This window comes from Ursus maritimus, unplaced genomic scaffold (genome assembly GCF_017311325.1).
Source record: "Ursus maritimus isolate PB19 unplaced genomic scaffold, ASM1731132v1 scaffold_14, whole genome shotgun sequence".
Lineage (NCBI taxonomy): Eukaryota > Metazoa > Chordata > Mammalia > Carnivora > Ursidae > Ursus > Ursus maritimus.
The window spans coordinates 5,763,775-5,783,434 of NW_024423786.1; the positions used below are offsets into that span (position 1 = coordinate 5,763,775).

The 19,660-nt window shown below is 50.7% G+C and overlaps 1 protein-coding gene across 4 annotated transcripts in view; it reads right to left on the bottom strand.

Annotated features, from left to right (window-relative positions):
• The window catches only part of CAND2 (cullin associated and neddylation dissociated 2 (putative)), a 36,052-nt gene extending 22,444 nt beyond the window's left edge, over positions 1–13,608 (bottom strand). For 2 of the 4 annotated variants that reach the window (XM_040628425.1, XM_040628424.1), the window contains exons 1-6: positions 13,427–13,608; positions 7,621–7,764; positions 4,660–4,814; positions 3,852–3,975; positions 1,558–1,823; positions 81–186 (exon numbers count right to left, since the gene is read on the bottom strand). In XM_040628425.1, coding sequence (XP_040484359.1) covers positions 81–186; positions 1,558–1,823; positions 3,852–3,975; positions 4,660–4,814; positions 7,621–7,764; positions 13,427–13,494 — 863 coding nt within the window. In that variant the 5' untranslated portion in view covers positions 13,495–13,608. Of the gene's footprint in view, positions 1–80; positions 187–1,557; positions 1,824–3,851; positions 3,976–4,659; positions 4,815–7,620; positions 7,765–13,426 lie in introns of those variants that run through there. The other 2 variants (XM_040628426.1, XM_040628427.1) reach the window with 2 other exon arrangements.
• Positions 13,609–19,660: the final 6,052 nt, after the last annotated feature.

The following is a 19,660-nucleotide window of genomic DNA, read 5'->3' on the forward strand; positions in this document are numbered from 1 at the left end:
GCATCCTGCCCCACCCCTTCCCCACCGACTTCCCAAAGAAACCCTGGGCCCCCATCTCCTGGCACCCACACTGCACCTACTTCCTCAGGAAAGCCTCAAAGGCCTGGAGGCAGGACTCCCGGAGCTCATCGTCATCCAGGTTGCAGAACTCCTCCACCAGGGGCACCAGGCGGTCCAGGTGGGCCCCTACAGGGCCAGGTGTGTCACTGAGGGCAGGCCAGACCCTTTCCCAGCCTCCCTCAGCCCACAGCGCTCAGCCTGTCCCTGCACTTGAGCCCTGACCACAGCAAACTCAATTTGGTGGCTTCAGAGTCAAGCAGATGTCAAGGTTCTAGCTTTATCTCTGCCACCTATGAGCTATGCGACCTTGGACACAACACACTTCTCTGACCATAGTCTACTCATCTTTCTAGGAGAGATAACAATGCCAACCAGGCAGAGATCTGGGTGAGGATTAATGACACGGTGCACATTAAAGAGCTCCGCCTGGCACAGGGTAGGCACTAAAGTAGCATCTGTCCCTAAACTGTTACTCATGTCCTCATCTTCTTTCCTGCACTAGGTTGTGGCCCCGGATGGGAAACATGGAAATGCACCAGGCAAGGGCACCTCTTGGTGCTTTAAAGGGTTCTGTCATAGCCCTTCTCCAGTCACAGGCTTCCCCATTTTCCTGCCCAACTGACCATGAACCCTAGTCTGGTCCTGTGCAGGCTCCCTCGTGCGTTCATACTCCTGAGAGTGACTAACAGGTGGCTGTTGTTTGAGGGGGGATGAGGACAGAGCATTGACTTTGGGGTGGGGTCCCCCTGTGTGTTCGTAAAATCCCTTACAGTGAGAGAGCCAGAGTGGAAAGAGGGGCAGACCATGGCCAACTCTGCCCACGCTGCCTTGTTCTAGCCCAGAACTCCAAGGTGCTTGAAAATAAATTCAAACCTGACTACAGGATTCCATTTCTATAAAATTCATCCCTGGTGACAGAAAGCACATCGGTGCTTGCCTGGAGTGGGGCAAGGGGAGGGATGGACTGCAAAAGGGCAAAAGGATACTTTTGGGGGGTGATGGAAATATTCTGCATCTTGTTTGAGGTAGTAGTTTCACAGCCGTACACAAAGGTCAAAACACACTTAACTGCGTACTTTAAGTCACGCAATTTATTATATGTACATTATGCCCCAATAAAATTTTTTTAAAATTCAGACTTGGCTTCTGGGTTGTTATTAAAGTATATCTGTCAAAGTAGGAGGATAGAACACACGGTATTTTACGTTTGGTGGCGTGATTTATAATTACCCGAGAGCCTCAGCAGAGGTAGGTCAGGCTCAGAAGCACGTGGAGCTCAGGTTCCACCCACTGCCCTTCAAGCTCCGCCTTCCGCTGTCAGGCGTGTCAGCCACTCCCCCTTACCTGGGAGGTGGCTGACACTCATGCCCCACCCCTCTTCCCCCAGCACCAATCTGCCTCGGCCACGCCCCCTCACCTAAGAGGCAGCCCGCCCCAGGCTCGGCAGCCCCTCCCCGCCTCGGCCCCGCCCCTTGCAGAGGGGCTGCACCCCCTTACCGAGGCGGTGGCCTGCCTGCCGGCCGACGCTACCCAGACATTGGATCAGAGTGCGGATGGCGGCGGGGCTGGCCGGTGCGTGCGGCCCGGGCAGCCGATCCAGCAGGTGGTCCGCGAGCTCCACGAAGAGGTCTGTGCTACAGGCGGCCGCCAGGTGGCCCAGTGCCCCGACGGCCCGCTTGCGCACGGCCAGGCGTGGGCTGCTCAGCTGCGGCAGCAGACAGTGCAGGAGGCTGGCATGGAAGGCACCCAGAGGGGCACCCAGCCTGGGGAGTCGGAGGGGATGTCGGACGGGGCCCACCCAGCGGGCAGCCTGGGCCAGGCACCTCTCCTCTCCCCATCCTCTCCAGGCCTCCTCCCCAGAATTATGACAACCCAATGGCCCTTGGTAAATGGAAAGGCGCCCTGCAACTGTGTGGAGTAATTATTTATTTATTATTACACAAGGGAAAGCAGAGAGGGAAAGGGACTTTCTCAAGACCACTCAGCCGAGAAATACAAGGCCAGGATTTGAATCCAGATGTCCAGGTTGCTAGCCTGGGGAGAAGGCCTGATGGGTAATGGAGTGTGGGGGACTCCAGTGGGGCTGATTTCCTGGGAGTCTGGGCTTTACCTCTAGGCACACTCTACACACACACACACACACACACACACACACACACCGTGTCAGTCCATTCCCTTCACTGAGACCACAGTGGTCTAAAGTCTACCTCTGACCTGGTCAATCCTCTGCCTAACTGCTTCAGTGGCTCCCCAGTGCTCCTGGATAAGCTGAGCTCTGGGCCCAAGGCGAGAGGCAAAACCAGAGAACGGCTTCTGCACAGGGAGAATGCAGCCCCTACCCTCAGCAGCTTCCACCCTCACCTTCAAAACCAGGCCTGTGCATGTTCTGTCCTGTGCATATGCTGAGACCTTCTCTTCTCTCACTCCACACAAACACATTGGCCTCACATTCCCATATCCAGCCCAGCTCTCGCTCCTGGATTTCATTTTTTATTTATTTGTTCACCTACTAAGTCACAGGGCCTTTGTGAGAAGCTTGGGTGAGATTAGACTGGCCCTAGAGCCTGCCCTCATGGAGTCTCTGACTGAGTGCGTGCCTCCCACTTCAGATTCAACATGCCCCAAATGACTCCATCACCTTCCTCCCCACACACCTGCTCCTGTTCCCAGAGCTCCTACACCCCATCACAGCCAATGGCCCTGTGTCCTTGCCCCCAGTCAGTAAAGCCAGACCCCCGGGTGTCATCTTTGAGTCTTTGCCTGTCACCCACCCCGAGTCTTGTGGAGTCTATCTCTTAAATACAACCTGAGTATACCTGCCTGCAGAAGTCTCCTAACCAGTCTCCCTGCCCATTCGACCCCTGCCGTCAACTGTGCACACGGCAATAGGAAGAGGAGTCTGAAACACAAATATGCACAAGGCATTCCTTGACCCCTGAGCTGACGCGCACTCCCACTCCTCGCACAGTCTGTGTCAGTTTTAGTCGCCCACCCCGCAGCTCCTGCCCAGCCCTCGGCCTCACCTCTCCATACCAGCCTCTCCACATGACACCCCAGCCCCACGCTGTCTCACAAAACCCCCAGGATCCCATGTCTTCTCCAGCCTCTGCCCCCTGGGCCAAGGGCAGTCTCTACCTCCAGTGTCCCCCTTATGCCCACCCAACCCTGGCCAAGTCCTGCCCATCCTTGAAGGCTCAGCTAGCAGGACCCTCTCGAGGAAGCTTCCCTACCCCCGGCTCCTCCTCTGAGCTCCTAAAGGCTCTGCTCTTCTCCTTACTGTTGGTCTTACTCCACTTAGTTTGTTATCTGTGAGCTCCTCCCTAGGAGGGCCCAAGACCTGTCCAATTCCATATTCCCACCACCAGTTCAGCACCTGACATTTTCCTGGGTCATGGAGTAGGTGTTCAAGTCTTGGCAGGTTGAATGAATGAACTTGTAAAATGTACAGTGCAATTTAAAACAAAGGCCCAGTGCTATTAGCCCAAAAGAAGAAAAAGAGAAAGAAGGGGATGCGGGAGAGGATGAACACACATAGGCTTCGGAGAGACCTGAATTCAAACCCCAGGTTCTGCCATTTACTGTTACCTTGGCACTGACAGTGTGACCTTGGGCAGGGCTCAGAGACTAGAGAATTGTGAAGGAGCCCTCCTTAGCAAGGCTGCTAGGACACTTAAGGAGCGCCAAGCACAGAGCCTAGTGTGCAGTTAAGCGCTGGCTCTGTGGCTCTGAATCCCTCTCTGTCCCCATGTCACCCTCCCCCGGTCCTCCCTGCCCAGGGTGGCCTCCCCCACCTGCTCAGCATGTCAGAGAGGATGTCCAGGGCTTCCAACTGCACAGCCACATCCTCTTGCTGGGCGATAGCACTGGTGAGCTGGCCGGTGATCTTCCGGCACACGTTGGTAGCCAGGCCAGAGCCTGCACAGAGCACAAGGATGGCACAGTGAGGCCCAGGGCTGGCCACCTCTGGCCGGCCTTTGCTCTCATTATATTCCTGAGCCTACATCCCCGAGAATCCAGCTGACCCTGGCCTTGAGTGGTCCAAGGTTTGACCCAGAGTCTGACCGAACTAAAGGGGACAGCTAGGGAAGGTGAAGAATTGATGGCTGAGTCGCCCCACCCCCAGTCCCTCTGCCTTCCACCTGCTAACTAGGGAGGCAGGGAAAGCTCCTTGCCTAGACTCCCTTGCTGCTAGCAGGGGCCAAGTGACCTGGCTAGTGAGATACAGGTCGAAGCCTTCTGAGCTCTTTTGGGGAAACGTGCTTTTCTCATAAAGGACAAAAGGCACAAGCAGAGACCTTACCCCTGTCCTAACTGAGCTGCTAAATGCGTTGCTGCAAAAATGGAATGGCTGGTCCCTCCAGAATTCTGTGAGAAAAGCAACCCCATTCTCCCTCAAGCTGTTATTAGTTAGATTTTTGTTACTTACAGCTAAAGCATTCCTGACACAGAGCCAGGAACTTAAACAGAGCTGGGTTTGAATCCTCTGCCACTTCCTAGCCAGCTGGCCTTAGTAAGTCCCTTCACCTCTCTGGGCCCCAGTTTCTTTAATCATAAAGTAGGACAAATAACAACAGTGCCTAATCCCTGGGACCTGGGTACCTGTGGCTGCAGGGGGGAGCTCCGACAGGACAGTCTTGAGGCCGATGCCAGCGATGTCTCGGAGCTGCTCCTTATCTGACCGCATGTTGGCACAGAGGGCATCCACGATGGTCTCCACCTGGTACTCCTTCACTTTTCCCACCAGAGGACCCAGGCTGAGCAGGGAGGGAAGGAGAGTGTCCAAAAGCCCCAGGCTCAGCCTCAGTCATGCTGCTCTTTAGGTCCCCTCAGGCCCATGGGGCTACATGTGCTGAGGAAAAGGCCCCAGATAGACAGGGGACTCCCTATTTTGCCAGAAAGAGAGGCACCCTCTGGCTCTGCCAACATCATTCCTGGCACCTCCCAAACCTGCACCTCCTCCTGGGTTTTGCACGTCAGTATATGGCCAAACCCCTGAACCCAGTAACCTCAGCTGGAAACCAAGCAATGCCCAAGAGCCGCGGTTGTCAAACTTCAGTATATATCAGAATCCTCTTAGAGGCCTTGTTAAAACAGATTTCTGGGCCCCGCCCCAGATTTTCACATTCAGAAGGTCTAGGAGGGGCCTGAGAATTTAAATTTCTAGCAAGTTCTCAGTGGATGCTGATACTGGTGGTCCAGGGACCAGAAAACCTCTGCCTTAGAGCCTTGCTTTACCAATCATAGTCACAGATCAGCTTCACAAGCATCACCAGCATCACCTGGAACTTGCCAGAAATGCAGAATCTCAGGTCCTATCCCAGAGCTACCGAACTAGAATCTGCAGTTCAAAAAGGCCCCAGTGATCTGAATCCATATTAAAGCTTAAAAATAGCTGTACTAGACACACTAGTTCTCAGCTTTAACTGTGCATCACCATCACCCGGGGCCTTTAAAATCTGTCACTGGGTGCAAGCCCCAGGGAATCTGAGTTAATTGGTTTTCAGGTGTGGCCTGGGCATTGGGAGTTTGTTTTTGTTTTTTAATTACCTACATAGATTCTAACATGCAGTTAAGATTAAGAACCTCTGACCTAAATGAATGGTTCTGAGATGTTGGTGTGCGTTAGAATGCAGATTCCCCGGTGCTACCTTCTCATCTGCCCACCTCAGACTCCTCCCTCCACCCCTCCTGCTCCGGAGTCTGAATCCCAGCTGGGGAATACTTAGCTTAACAAGGGTCCCAGGGAACCGCAATGCATACCAGTTTGCAGACCGTGGCTCTCCATTGACGGTTTTCTCCATCAGCTCTTCTATGTAAGTACTCATGGGGTCCCCCCCTTTCTGCCTCCTATAGTTCCTGATTGGGGTGTAGCGCCCTCAGGAGAGTTCTGGAAATTTATGGGGGCCTTTTTTGGTCATAACTAATGAGACGTCACCTCTGGCTTTTATTTGGGGGTGGGAGAGGGGGGTGCATGTGGCTGGGAAAGACAATACTGCAAAACAAAACATGTTCCACATCCTGCTGGAGTTTCTAACACCCCACTGGTCATTCGTACAGGGAAAAAAACCTTTCCATAATTACCTGAGTCCAAAATCTAATTTCAATTTACATATACACACAAAGTACTTTTTATGGTATTTTAAGGTACTCTAAATTTCCCAAGAATGTAACTATCCAGTAAATTGAAGGAAGACTGTACTTTGTTTTCTGGAAAACTACCAGGAGATGTTTACCGTTTCAGAAAATCTCATCGCTAATTCAGAAAATCAGCACCACAGTCCTGCTTGTGGGAGCTGAGTCCCCAACATCGACATCTGTCTCTACCCGCCAAGTGCCATGGCACCCACCGTGAGCCTACATTTAGTGCAGGCTTCTCATGACTTTATTATCCCTTCAGTCAACGTGCCCAAGCATTCACATACTGGAACACACACTACCGTACTCCCGGTTCTGCCGGTGGGAAACCACCATCCACCCTATCTCTGCCGCATGGCCAGAGAGACGCTTCCAGACCGCAGACATGACCACGTCATGTTCCTGCATAAAACTCCACTGAATTCCCTCTGCTCTTGGGATCAAGTTGAAATTCATTAAGACAGCCCATGGGGCTCCTGGGTAGCGCAGTCGTTAAGCGTCTGCCTTCGGCTCAGGGCGTGATCCCGGCGTTCCGGGATCGAGTCCCACATCGGGCTCCTCCGCTGGGAGCCTGCTTCTTCCTCTCCCACTCCCCCTGCTTGTGTTCCCTCTCTCGCTGGCTGTCTCTATCTCTGTCAAATGAATAAATAAAATCTTAAAAAAAATAAAAAAGCCCAGAATGCCTGCGCCCAGCTCACGGAGTACTGTTCCACAGGCAATGCCCCAATTCTCTGTTGACTGTTGACCCCTGCCATTCCTCAGTCCTCCACCCACCCACATACACGTGTGCCCTGCACATACCTCATCTTGCTTTTTTAGCTCTAAAGGTGACTGGCCAAGGTCTCAGGACTGCAACCTCAGGGTGCCTAGGGCAAAGGCTTTGAAGCCCCCCCTTCAGCCCTCACCCTCCTTCTGCATGCCAGCGTGACCTTCCAGCTGCCAGCACCTGCATCTGTGCCTGAGGGCTTTCTCTGGCCGGAGGGGTCATGGAATACAGAACCCTGTGCGCTACCCGCTACCCCGGGAACAGCCCTCAGCAGGACTGACAGCCCTTGGGTGGAACACTCCACAGAGCATGTCCTACACTGTGTCCCAAAGGCCCCCCGTAGGGTTAAGCTCCACTTGCCCACAGCAGTAACTTGCTTGATCTTTCACATGGTACTGGCTTTCTTCCTTCCCTACCTCACTTCCCTATTCCCCTACTGGAGTTTTCTGGGATCACTTCCCAAATAAACTTACACTTGAATCCCCATCACTGGGTCTACCTCTGGGGGAATCCAGACCAAGGCACCATCCAACTCTTCTGGGGCTTCAAGAACTGCTCACAGCAACTACTCTCTTAGAGACTGTGCCCCAAAGGGGCAGGGACCCCTGGGGTTCGCTCACACCTGGCCTTGCCCCGCCCCCACCAAGGCCAGCACTCACCACTTGACGGCCAGGTTCTGCACCTCGCCGTTCTTGTCCTCCAGCAGCCTGAGCAACATCTTCACCACCTTGCGCTCGCTGTCCTCGTCCAGCTGGATGGAGTCCTTCTGCAGCTCCGACATCAGGTCACTGGTGGCCATGAACCTGGGCAGGAGGGCACAGGAGGATTCCTGAACAGCTCCTGGGCCCAGTGTTTCGGGCAGTGTCTGAGAGTGCCTCCAGAAGCAGACCTCGATACAAAGATTCAAGGGCAGGTAGATTATCTGGGCTGGAGACATGGTTGGGCCACCACCAGGAGACCCACGGGTGACATACCAACTGCCACGTCATGGCAGACTAGGAGTGGCACAGCACGCTGGCTAAATGCTGAGCGCTTTGAGTTTGGTGGCTCCTGCTTCTACCACTCGTGTAAATGTGAACTTGGACAAGTCACTTCACCTCTCTGAGCCCTAGTTCACCTGTCAGAAAAATGGGGATAAGAACAGCACCTGCCTTGTGAGGTTATATGGAAGTTAAAACGAAATACTGTATGTGATGTGCTTAGCACCCAGTGAGCACTCAGTAAGCAGCACCGCCATTATTATAACGGCAAGTTACGTCATTCACCTCATTCATGTTAGCAGGCCGAACAGACGCCTCTCTACCAGACAGATGGAATGGGGCTAGCCCTGCCCACCTCCGCCTCAGAGAACCCACTCAGCCCCTGCCTTTAGACCAGTGGTTCTCAAACTGTAGCTGGCGTCAGAATCGCCTACAGGGCCTGTTAGACACTGCTGGGCCCCACCCCCAAGGTTTCTGGAATCAGGTCTGAGCTGGGGCCCAAGAATTTGCATTTCTAACAAGTCCCTGAGAGGCAGGGACCACACTCTGAGAGCTCCTGCCCTAGGCCATGCTGATGGGCTGCAAGCATATCTTAGACACTGATGTCAACAGCTGGCCAGTCCCCAACCCAGCTCCCTGACGCAGGGGTGGGCATCAGAGCCAAGTGCTGCCCCCCCCCCGCCCCCAGGTGGGCAGATCCATGTGGCCTGATACCGTGTTCTAGGGAGTTGCAATGGTAGTGGGAGTCTGAGCTGGAAGGCCATGAGCTGGAGCTGCTAGGATCACCACGGTTCCTGCTGAGATTCACAGGGCAGAGCAGCCTTAAACTGGCAGCCCTCAGCTGTGTCTACCTTGCAGATGTTTTTCAAACATTTGATTTAACAACACGTAGAAACTCCCCAGTTGATGTAAAAGTAATTACCAGATTCTCTTGAAAATAGAATCCTTGTTTTTTCTTAAGATTTTATTTGTTTATTTGAGAGAGAAAGAGACAGAGAGCATGAGCAGGGACAGGGGCAGAGGGAGAAGCAGACGCCTCGCCGAGCAGGGAGACCTACATGGGGCTCAATCCCAGGACCCCAGGATCATGACCTCAGCTGAAGGCAGACGCTTAACTGACTGAGCCACCCAGGCGCCCCGAAAATAGAGTCTTTGAATACACCTGGGCCAACATCCCCTGGCGACAATAACTGGTTGGTGCAGGCCTGGCTGCCCTCATTAGGTGGGACACTATCTCCAGTTGACCAGGTTCCCACCAGGCCCACTGTACCTGTTCACTGGATCTTGCAGGCACTTGCAAGGAGAAACCGGGGGGGAAGGCCAGGGCAGCAAGGAGAGATGCGGCAAAGTCAGGGCCAGAGTGTGGCAGCCCCAGAGAAAGCCTCCAGCTTTTGCTGACCTACCAGACCACCCCGCCTCCTCACACCAGCCTTGTTTTAGGCTTGAGCTTGCTCCACCAACAAGAGTCCTACTGATCCTCCCAAGCTTCCTGTGGCAAAACTGATCACAGTCAGGGTTCCAGCCTCATCTTTGCAGGCTCAGACCTGCTGCTTGATGTCATGGGGAGACCCACAGCGCCCTGTTACCTGGAGAGCACTTGTCGATGTCACTGCTGTTTATTTTTAAGAGCTGGAATTAGCGTCAAGCTGCTGAGAGAAAGAAGGAGGCTGGGCTGGAGGCCAGGAGGGAGTGGCAGGGCCGACTGTGCCCACCTCTGGGCCTGGTCATTGCAGGAGAAGCAGCCACGGGAAGGTGAAGGAGGAGGTCTGCTTCTGAGCCAGGACAAGGCCTGGGGTAGGCAAGCGCACTCCTAGGTCCGCCTGGCTGAGGGGACATTCTGAGATGGCAGGTAGTGTCTCTAAGCTGTGTTTCTGCTGCAGTTCATGGAGACCCAGCTCAGCCTGGCAACTGAAGGAATGTGTTCATTTTCCCAAGATGAGCCTCCTGTCCCCCCCTTTCTTCTCTGTTGAACTCCTATTCAATTGTCAAGGACCCAGCTCAAATGTCCCAGCCTCAGAAATGAGTCATCTGATCACCCTGCCCTATCCCCAACCCACATTCCCAAATCACACTTGGGGTTCCCCTGGATAGGATTCTCTCAGAGCACTCTGCATTCCTCATCAGAGCACTCTTCAAACTGTATTGCAAGCTTGGTTACCAGTGCGTCTCCCCATTAGAATATGAACTCACAGGGGCCCAGCAGGTTCGCCCCTGGGACTCCAGACCCAGCAAAGAACAGGTCTGGAGAGGGCCTGGAAGTAGGGTGAGGGCAGGAGGGGAGGCAGGGAAAGAGCCAGCCCCTAACAGCCAAGGAGCTGTGTGGAAACCCGAACTCAGAAACCAGCCCTTCTGAGATATGCCTCAGCATTTCAGACACCTCCGAGTTCCCGCAAATAACCAGCTCTCAGAGAAAGAAAGCTGGACTGCGCATATGTATGTGGTGGTGGCAGTGGGGGGTGTACAGCAAAGCATGTAATTTGGTAGATAAGAGTTTGAGCCCTGGGGGCGCCTGGGTGGCGCAGTCGTTAAGTGTCTGCCTTCGGCTCAGAGCGTGATCCTGGCGTTATGGGATCGAGCCCCACATCAGGCTTCTCCACTATGAGTTTGCTTCTTCCTCTCCCACTCCCCCTGCTTGTGTTCTCTCTCTCGCTGGCTGTCTCTATCGATGTCAAATAAATAAATAAAATCTTTAAAAAAAAAAAAAAAGAGTTTGAGCCCTGAAGTCTGCCTCTTTTTTTTTTTTTTTTTTTTTTTTTTTTTAAGATTTATTTGTTTATTTGAGAGAGAGAGCATACGCGGGCCGGCGGGGGGGGGTGGTGGTGGAGAGAATCCCAAGCAGACTCCATGCCAAGGGCAGAACCTGACACAGCAGAGCTCGATCCCACAACCCTGAGATCATGACCTGAGCTGGAATCAAGAGTCAGATGCTCAACCGACAGAGCCACCCAGGCGCCCCTGAAGTTTGGCTTTAACTAAATATGTAGGTCTTGCCACTTACCAATTAGGTGACCTTGGGCAACTGACTCCTGAGTCTCAGTTTTCCACCTATGAAGTGGGAATGTTCTTTGCCTCACCTCATAACATCTTTGGGAGATTTCAATAGGACAACCAGCTCTTAGCATGAGGCAGATGGGGAAACCAGGCTCAGGGGGGCTGCACGAACTGCCCAAGGTTACACAGCAAGCTGGGAGGGGACTCAGCACACCTGTCAGGTCTCCCGGCTCCTCAACAATTACTACTGTGTTATTGAAAAATGATTTAGGAATTCCTGCACGACCCCTCAGTTTTCCATCTGGCTGCTGGAGTCTGAGTGGGAACTGAGCAGCCTCCCACCCACAGAGGGACAACAGGGATCAATGGCTTCCTTGACCCTGCCTGGGAACCCCACTCACAGTCACCACCTGCCTCCAGAAGCCAGAGGACACAGTTTCAGTTTCATTCCAGAGAGACAACTCAGCTGAAACACTCAGCCACATGGGCACCTGGACAGTTGGTCAGCAGGACCCAGCCTTCCCGGTATTCGGACTTTAAAAATAGACAGCATTCTCATATGCTTGGGATGGTTTTAAGTGTTCTCCAGCAGAGCAGGCTGAAAGGCCTTCTCAGGCTCTAGGTGGCAGGGCCAACTCCCTCTCCTGGAGATTGGACCCGGGGCCCAAGAGACAGGGTGCAAATCCCCTCGGCCACTAGCCGGCTATGGGCAAGTCACTTCCCTTCTCTGAACCTCTGGAGAACAGGAAGGACTGTTCTGGACTGCCTGGGTGGACTATTCGAATGAGACTGCACTGGACAGCATAGCAGGGAGCCTGGCACCCAGGAAACATTCACTGAGCACCTTCTGTGTACCCAGAACAGGCTCTGGGATGCAAAAAGGAAGCACACAGTCCCGGTGCAAGGGTTCTGAGTATCTCAGGGCTAGAAGTGATGTCGTAGAAACATGGGGCAGGACAGGTGCTGTGGGAGCACAGGGGACGTGCCCAACTCTGCCTGGGTGTCAGAAGGCATCCCAAAGAGGTGACAAATGAGAAGGAGCTAGCCAGGTGAAGGGAGGAAGTGAAAGGGGGGAGGGGTTGCAAGTAGAGAGTGGGAGAGTGCACGGCAGATTTCTGATGTGCACGGAACCATAAATGCCAGTTTATTAAGCACCTATCTGGTGCCAGCGCTATCTAAGCACTGCACATGTGTTAACTCTTTCCAAACTCACACCAACCCTCTGAGGTGGGTTCTATTACTATCCCACCTTAGAGAAACAGAAGTTGAGGCTCCGAAGTCCCCAGTCACACAGCCAGTAAGTGGTTGGGGCAGGATCTGAACCCAGCACCATGGTTCTAAAGCTCTACTAGAAGCTCTTGAGGGGGGCTGAGGAATGGGTGGCAGAAGAAGGCAGGAGTCAGACCAGGAGAGGTGGGGCCTCAATCTCCTCACCTGTCAGAGGGCTGGATCCGTTGGCCTCGCTAAGGTCTCAGCCTCTGTGTTAAGACTGGCCTGGATTTGGACCCCACACCCTGCACTTCATAGCTCTGTGGCGGCAACTCTGACTGTGACTTTGAGGCTCTGAGCTCCCATTTCCCTACCTGTAAACTGGGGATAAAGTGACAGAATGTTCAATACGTGGATTATGTTGGTCTCTGTGGGCTCCTCTCAGCTCCCAGGGTCCAGAACTGGCTGTGTGACCAGAGCCAATCCCTTCATCCCCCGGGGGCCTCAGTTTCGAGGAAGAGGAGGTTGGAGGAGAGGTTTCCTCCATTCTTTCCACCTCGGTTCCGGTGTGGCTCAGTGACGTCCGGGGAACAAAGAGAAGGGAGTGGCTCCCAAAAGCTAAAAGCCCCCACCCCAACCATCGCCTCCCTGTGCCAGCAAAGCCCCTCAGCCCAGCCCCCTGCTTCAGGCTGTGTCAGAGCAAACCTGGGAGGGGAGGGGAGGGGAGGGCAGGGGATAAGGTGCCCTGATGAAGCGCAGGCAGGACGCCTGGGGTGACTTTGAGGAGAAGAGGGCGGAGCGGAGGGTGCAGAGGCTAGTGTGGAAAAGTCAGTCCCGGGGTTGTGGGCCCGGAAGGCGCGGGGTTCCAACGCGGGCAAGAAGAGGCAGGCGCTGGGATCCCCAACGAGAGGCCGAGGGCTTCGCGTGGGCTGAAGTGGGGCCCTGGGCGCATCAGCTGCGGGGAGAGATGAGGGCTGGCACGGATGGAGAGAGAAGGCAGAGGAAGGGTGCAGAGGGAGGAGCTGGGGCTCCCCCGAGGGGACCGAGGCAGGGGCCGACGCGCGCACGGTGGGAGACGAAGCAGGGGCTGTAGAGAGCGCAGGGCTGAGACGCGAGGAGCAGGGGGGCCGCAGCGGCAGGGCGGGGGTCACGGGAGGGGTGGAGCGTAACACAGCAGAGGGGCAGGGGCTGCACGCTCGTGGGGGATGGGCCGGCGCGGCGGGAGGCGAAGAAGGCCGGGGTTTCAATGGGAGGCGGAGAGGCGGGGGCCGGCAGCGGGGCGCACCTGAAGTCCTTGTCGCTGGACGTCATCTTCTCCAGGAGGCTGGAGATGTGGAAGGCGGCGGTGCTCATGGTGGCTGCGCGCCGCGGGGCCGGCCGGCGGGAGCGAATATGGCGGCGCGGGCGCCCCCTCCCCCGCCTCGCGGCGCGGGCTGCGCTCACCGGACAGAAATAGCAGCCCCCGCCCCGCCCGGGTGGTGCCGCGCTCGCGCCTCGGCCGGGGCCGCCGCGGGAGGCGGAAGGGGGCCTGCGAGAGGCTCTGCGGTCTCGGCCCGGGCACCAGCCACTGCTCCGTGCGTGGCCCGGCACCAACTTGCACACCCCCTAGAGACGGGGAGCTCACCACCTTTCACTGGTAAACGCCCTCCTATGATTCCTGTGGGTCCTGACCATGGTTGCGTGGCACCTGCATAGGATCGGAGAGTCTCGGCTTCGAATCCCAGTTCTGCCAGTTCCCCTGCTATGTAACCTGGGCCAAATTACTTCACCTCTCCGAACCTCAGCGCTTTCAATAGTAGGCATTCCAGAAGCAGGAGCTGCTATTGTTGGTCAAGCCAACCAAAGCACTTCCACCCCCACTCCACTCCTCATGCTGGCCTGCCTCAGAATCAGGCAGAATCTGAAGAGTGTACCCAGTCACCAGGCTCCCTGCCTGCCATCTCCCACCCTCAGGCCACAGGGTCAGTTTCTTCATTTTATAGAGATGCAGCTGAGACCCAGACAGGCATAGACACTTGCTTAGGGTGGAACAGTCATGGATCCCAGATGGAATCAGGACTGACCCCAGATCCCTCAGTGCCTCGGGCAACAATCCTCACCTGAAGCTCCCCACACTTTCTCCACAGTTAGGTACAAGCTCAACCTTGGAGAATGTGTAAGAGTACAGGAGAACCCTGTGCCTCTCTAAATAGTCAGGAGGCTGCTGGCTCTTAAGAAAGAGAGTAGCATATGCTTTGGAGCAAAACAGTCCTGGGTTCAAATCCCTGCTAGGCTGCTTCCTGGCTGTGTGACCTTGGGATAATAACACAACCTCTCTGGACTATGTTTTTTGACCCATAAGACAAAGATTAAAAATATCTTTATAACACACTTAATGAGTAGCTGGGTTCTAAAGTGGTGCTGTCCAACAGAACTTTCTTCAGGTGTTGGAAATGTTCTTTGCACTATCCAATATGGTAGCTACTAGCCACAGGTGGCTATTGAGCACTTGAAATATGACTAGTGTAATTGAGGAACTGAATTCTTTGTTCTATTTACTTTTAATTAATTTAAATCTATATAGCTACCTGTGGCTGGTGGCTACCATAGTGGACAGTGCAGTTCTGGACAGCAGGAACACAGCCCCTGGACAGCAGACTAGACACACAGCCCCTGACCCTTGGGGATTTCTACTCTAGTGGAGGATATGAACATTGAGGAGGTAAGTGATTACATGAGGAAAACAAGAAGATCTCTACAGAAAAATAAAAGGGGGTAAGGGAATAGAGAATGCCTGGCATATGGAGGGGCAACTTTAACTAAGATGGTCAGAGAGGGCATTTTTGAGGAAGAGGCATTTGGGTTAAGACCTGAACAGATGAGAAGGAGACAGCTGGGCAAAGATTTGAGGAAATTGCTTATCAGACAGAGGGAACAGCAAGGGCAAATGTCCTGAGGTGGGAACAAGCCTGATGTATTTAGGAGAAGGCAATGGCTGGAATGTGGTCAGTCCCCTACTGGAAGAGGAGAGGTCAGACAGATGGTCAGGGGCCAGATCATTCTCAGCCTTTCAGGCCAAGGTGAGAAGTTAGATTTCATGTCAGTGCACTAGGGAGCCACGGGAAGGCATTAAGCAGGAAGATGATGTGATTGGTTTATTTTTTAGAAAGCTCCCTCTGGCTGCTGAGCAGTCATGCTGTCAGGAATGATGGTGGTTTGCATTAGGGGAGCGGTGGTGAAGGTGGGAAGAAGTGGACAGATTCTGGATATATTATAGAAATAGAGTACAGCAGCTTCACTGAAGGATTGGACATGGAAGTGAGGGAGAGGGAGGAATTACAGGTTTTTAGCTGGAGCAGTTGAGAAGATTGTGACGCTTTTTATGAGGATGAGGAAATCAGAGGAAGGAACCCTTTGCAAGGAAGGAGGACTGAAGAACTTATTGACCTGTTATCTGGGAGATGCCCACAGGACATCCAAGGAGAAATGTCATATTGACAATCGGATCTACAATTGTGTGGCGGGAGAGCATTGGGTCAGAGATAGAGATCAAGGGAAGGTCTTCTGGTTTCTGAAGTGATGGGAGTGTACAAGGATGGATAACATTAAGTGTTACCGAGGACGCCCCACAAACAGAAGTCTTATATGGTGCTGGTGGGAGCTTTAATTGATGCAACTACATTGGAAGACTGCTTGGCAATATTTACAAAAGTTAAGCATGTATCTACCTGGACCTACTCACATAAGCAATTCCACTCTCAGACATGTATCCAAGATATATGAACGCATGCGTATCCAACAAAAGAATGAATATACATGTATACATACATATATACCATGGATATACATATAGTTATAAAATAGAATACTACATAGCAATGAAAACCAACAAACTACTCCTATGCAAAATAATGTGAATGAATCTCAGAGATATTACACTGAATAAAAGAAGCCAGACACAGGAGTGCATACTGTATGATTCCTTTTGTGTGAAGTTCAAAACCAGGCAGAACTAAGTGATAGGAATCAGAATAGTACTTACACTGAGGGGTACTGATTGGGAAAGGGCCCAAGGTTGCCTTCTTGGGGTGCTGTTAATATTCTCTATCTTTATGGGAATTATAATTATATATATAAATATATATATTTATATACATATAAATTAATCAAGCTATATTTTGATATATGTAAGTTTGCCTCAGTAAAAAGGAGGAAATGAAATAAATATATAATTTAATATATTTGTTCTTCTGTTTAACAATATTTTTGTAATAATTTTGCAAGTTAGCAAATATATTTTTCTAGTCAGAAATAACTAAACAGTTTGGCGGTTTCTTATAAAGTATACTTACCATATGACCCGTGCTTACACTCATAGATATTTGCCCAAGAGAAATGAAAACCTATGTCCATACTAATACTTGTACATGGATTTTCATAGCAGCTTTCTTCCTAATCACCAAAAACAGGAAACAACTCAAATGTCCACCAACTGGTGAATGGAGAAAGGAGCTGCTGCACATTCACGTGATGCAATTTGACTTAGCAATTGGAAGGAGTGAATGACTGATATATGCAACAAAATGGATAACTGTCAAGAACATTATGCTATGTGAAAGGAGCCTGACACAAAAGTCTGCATGTCATTTGATCCCACTTATGTGAATGTCCAGAAAGGTTAAACCATAATGAGAGAAATCAGATCAGTGGTTGCCAGGATCTGGAGGTGGGCAATGAAGATTGAGTGGAAAGGGAACAGTTTGGAGTGATGGAAATGTTTTGTACCTTTATTGTGGTGGTGGTTACATGACTACATACATGTGTCAAACTTTATCAAGCTGTGCTCTTAAAAAAGGTGGAGTTATGGGGCGCCTGAGTGGCTCAGTCAGTTAAGCATCAGACTCTTGATTTTGGCTCAGGTCATGATTTCAGGGTCATGAGAAGGAGCTCTGCGTCAGGTTCCATGGAGTCTGCTTGGGATTCTCTCTCTCTCCCTCTGCCTCTGTCCCTCCTCCTCCTTGCTCTCTCTCTCAAAATAAATAAATGAATATTAAAAATAAAAAGGAAGGCAGAGTTGCTATGTGTAAATTACTCCTCAATAAGGCTGATTAAGAATAATTAATGAATTAATATATAAAGTCTTGGAAGTCAATGAGATCATTAGAAAGGGAAGAGAGCCTGGGACCACGAACTGAGAAATTTCAACATTTGAGGTTGGGGAGAGGAGAGGGAGACTCAGAAGGAGTAAGGGTAAGGTAGGAAGAAAACCTGAAGATAGTGATATCTCAGAAGCCAAGGAAAGAGAGATTTAGGAAAGGATAAATGGGCACATAGAGGGCTATCCCTAGCACACATCAAAAGATAACTGTACCACCCATTAGGATAGCTATCATTTTTTAAAAAAGGAAAAAAGGAAAGAACAAGCGTTAACAAGGATATAGAGAAATCAAGGCCCTTGTGTACTGTGCAGAAAATTAAGAATATCACTAACCATATGATCCAGTAATTCCACTTCTGGGTATATACCCCAAGAATTGAAAGCAGGGTCTCAAAGAGATATTTGTACAACTGTGTTCATAACATTACTCACAATAGCTAAAACATGGAAGCAACCCAGGTGTCCATTGTTGGATGAATGGATAAGCAAAATGTGCTCTGTATATGCAATGGAATATTCTTCAGCCTTAAAAAGAAGGAAACTCTGACACAGGCTACAACACAGATGAACCTTGAGGACATTATGCTAAGTGAAAGAAGCCAGTCACCGGGGTCGTGAGTTCAAGCCCCACATTGGGCATAGAGCTTACTTAAAAAGAAATAAATAAAAACAACAGAAACTTAAAAAGGCAGCGGTGGGAGGGGGTGTCAGGGGGGCGGCCCCCGGGGGTTCAGTCTGCTAAGTGTCTGGACTCTTGGTTTTGGCTCAGGTCATGATCTCAGGGTCATGAGATCGGCTTGCATCGAGCTCTGCGCTCAGCAGGGAGGCTGCTGGAGATTCTCTCTCCCTCTGCCCCTCCCCCCAAGTGCATGTGCGCGTGGGCGCACACTCTCTCTCCCTCTCTCTCTCTCAAATAAATAAACAAAATCTTAAGAAAAAAGGAGGAAAGAAAGAGAGAAAGAAAGAAAGAAAGAAAGAAAGAAAGAAAGAAAGAAAGAAAGAAAGAAAGCCAGTCACAGAAAGACAAATACTGTATGATTTCACTAACATGAGGTTTCTGGAGTCATCAAAGTCAGAAAGCAGGATGGTGATTGTTTAGGCTGGGGGTAGTGGGGGGGTGAGGAGTTGTTCAGTGGGGACAGTTTCAGTTTTACAAGATGAAGAGTTATGGAGTTAGATGGTGTTGATGGTTGCACAACATTATGAATGGATTTAAAACAACATTATGAATGGATTTAATACCACTGAACTATAACTTAAAAGTGGTTAAGATGGTGAATTTTATGTTACGTGCATCTTACAAGAATACAAGAAAATTGAGGGGAAAAATAACGGGTATTATCAGAGATAAGGATAGGAGGAATTAATACTAGACTTACCAAAAAGTTGCGTAGAAAGAAGAAAATAAAGAGCTGAACAGAAATGAATGAAATAGAGAATAAAAAGACAATAGAAAAGATCAATGAAACCAAGAGCTGGTTCTTTGAAAAGCTAAACAAAGTTGACAAAATTTTAGCTAGACTAACCAAGAAAAAAAGAGGGAAGACTCAAATAAATAAAATCAGAAATGAAAGAGGAGACATTACAACTGAAACCATAGAAATACAAAGGATCATAAGAGACTACCAGAACATTACCATGTTACAGTTATCAAAATGAGGAAATTAATATTGGCACAATGCCATTAGCCAAACCTCCTGTGGCTTTCACTAATTTATCCAGTAACTTCCTTTTCTGCTTCCAGAATCCAGTTCAAGTCCCCACATTACATTTAGCTGTCATCTCTCTTGAGTGTCCTCCAATCTGTGACTGTTCTTCCTTCTTGCCTTGTTTTTCATGACCTTCACACTTAGAAGAGAATTGGTCAGTTATTTTATGGAATGTCCCTCAATTTGGGTTTGTCTAAGGTTTTCTCATATTTAAATTGATGTTACACATTTTGGGGGCAGGAATACAGCAGAAGTAGTATTATGCTCTTTTCAGTGCATCGTATCACGGGCTTCGTGATGTCGTTAAGTCTTACGACTGGTGACGTTAACCCTGATCACTTAGCTAAGCTGTGTCTTACTTAAGCCGACTTTCTCCACTATAAAGTTGCTCTGCTTCTCTTTGTGACCTTGTAAATTTATATTTAAATTTTTATAATTTATAAAATTTTATATGTTATACTTAATACATATTTAGGTGGAGATCATTTGAGACTATGCAAATATTCTGTTTCTTTTCAAATTTACACCCACTAATTTTAGCAGCCACTGGTGGATCTTTCTGTTACTATTATTGAGCCAAATGGCAATTTTCTATTTCCTTCTTTCCTTCTACATTTATTAATTGAAATTCTTCTGAAAGGGAGAGATGTCTCTTCTCCCTCATTTATTTTTC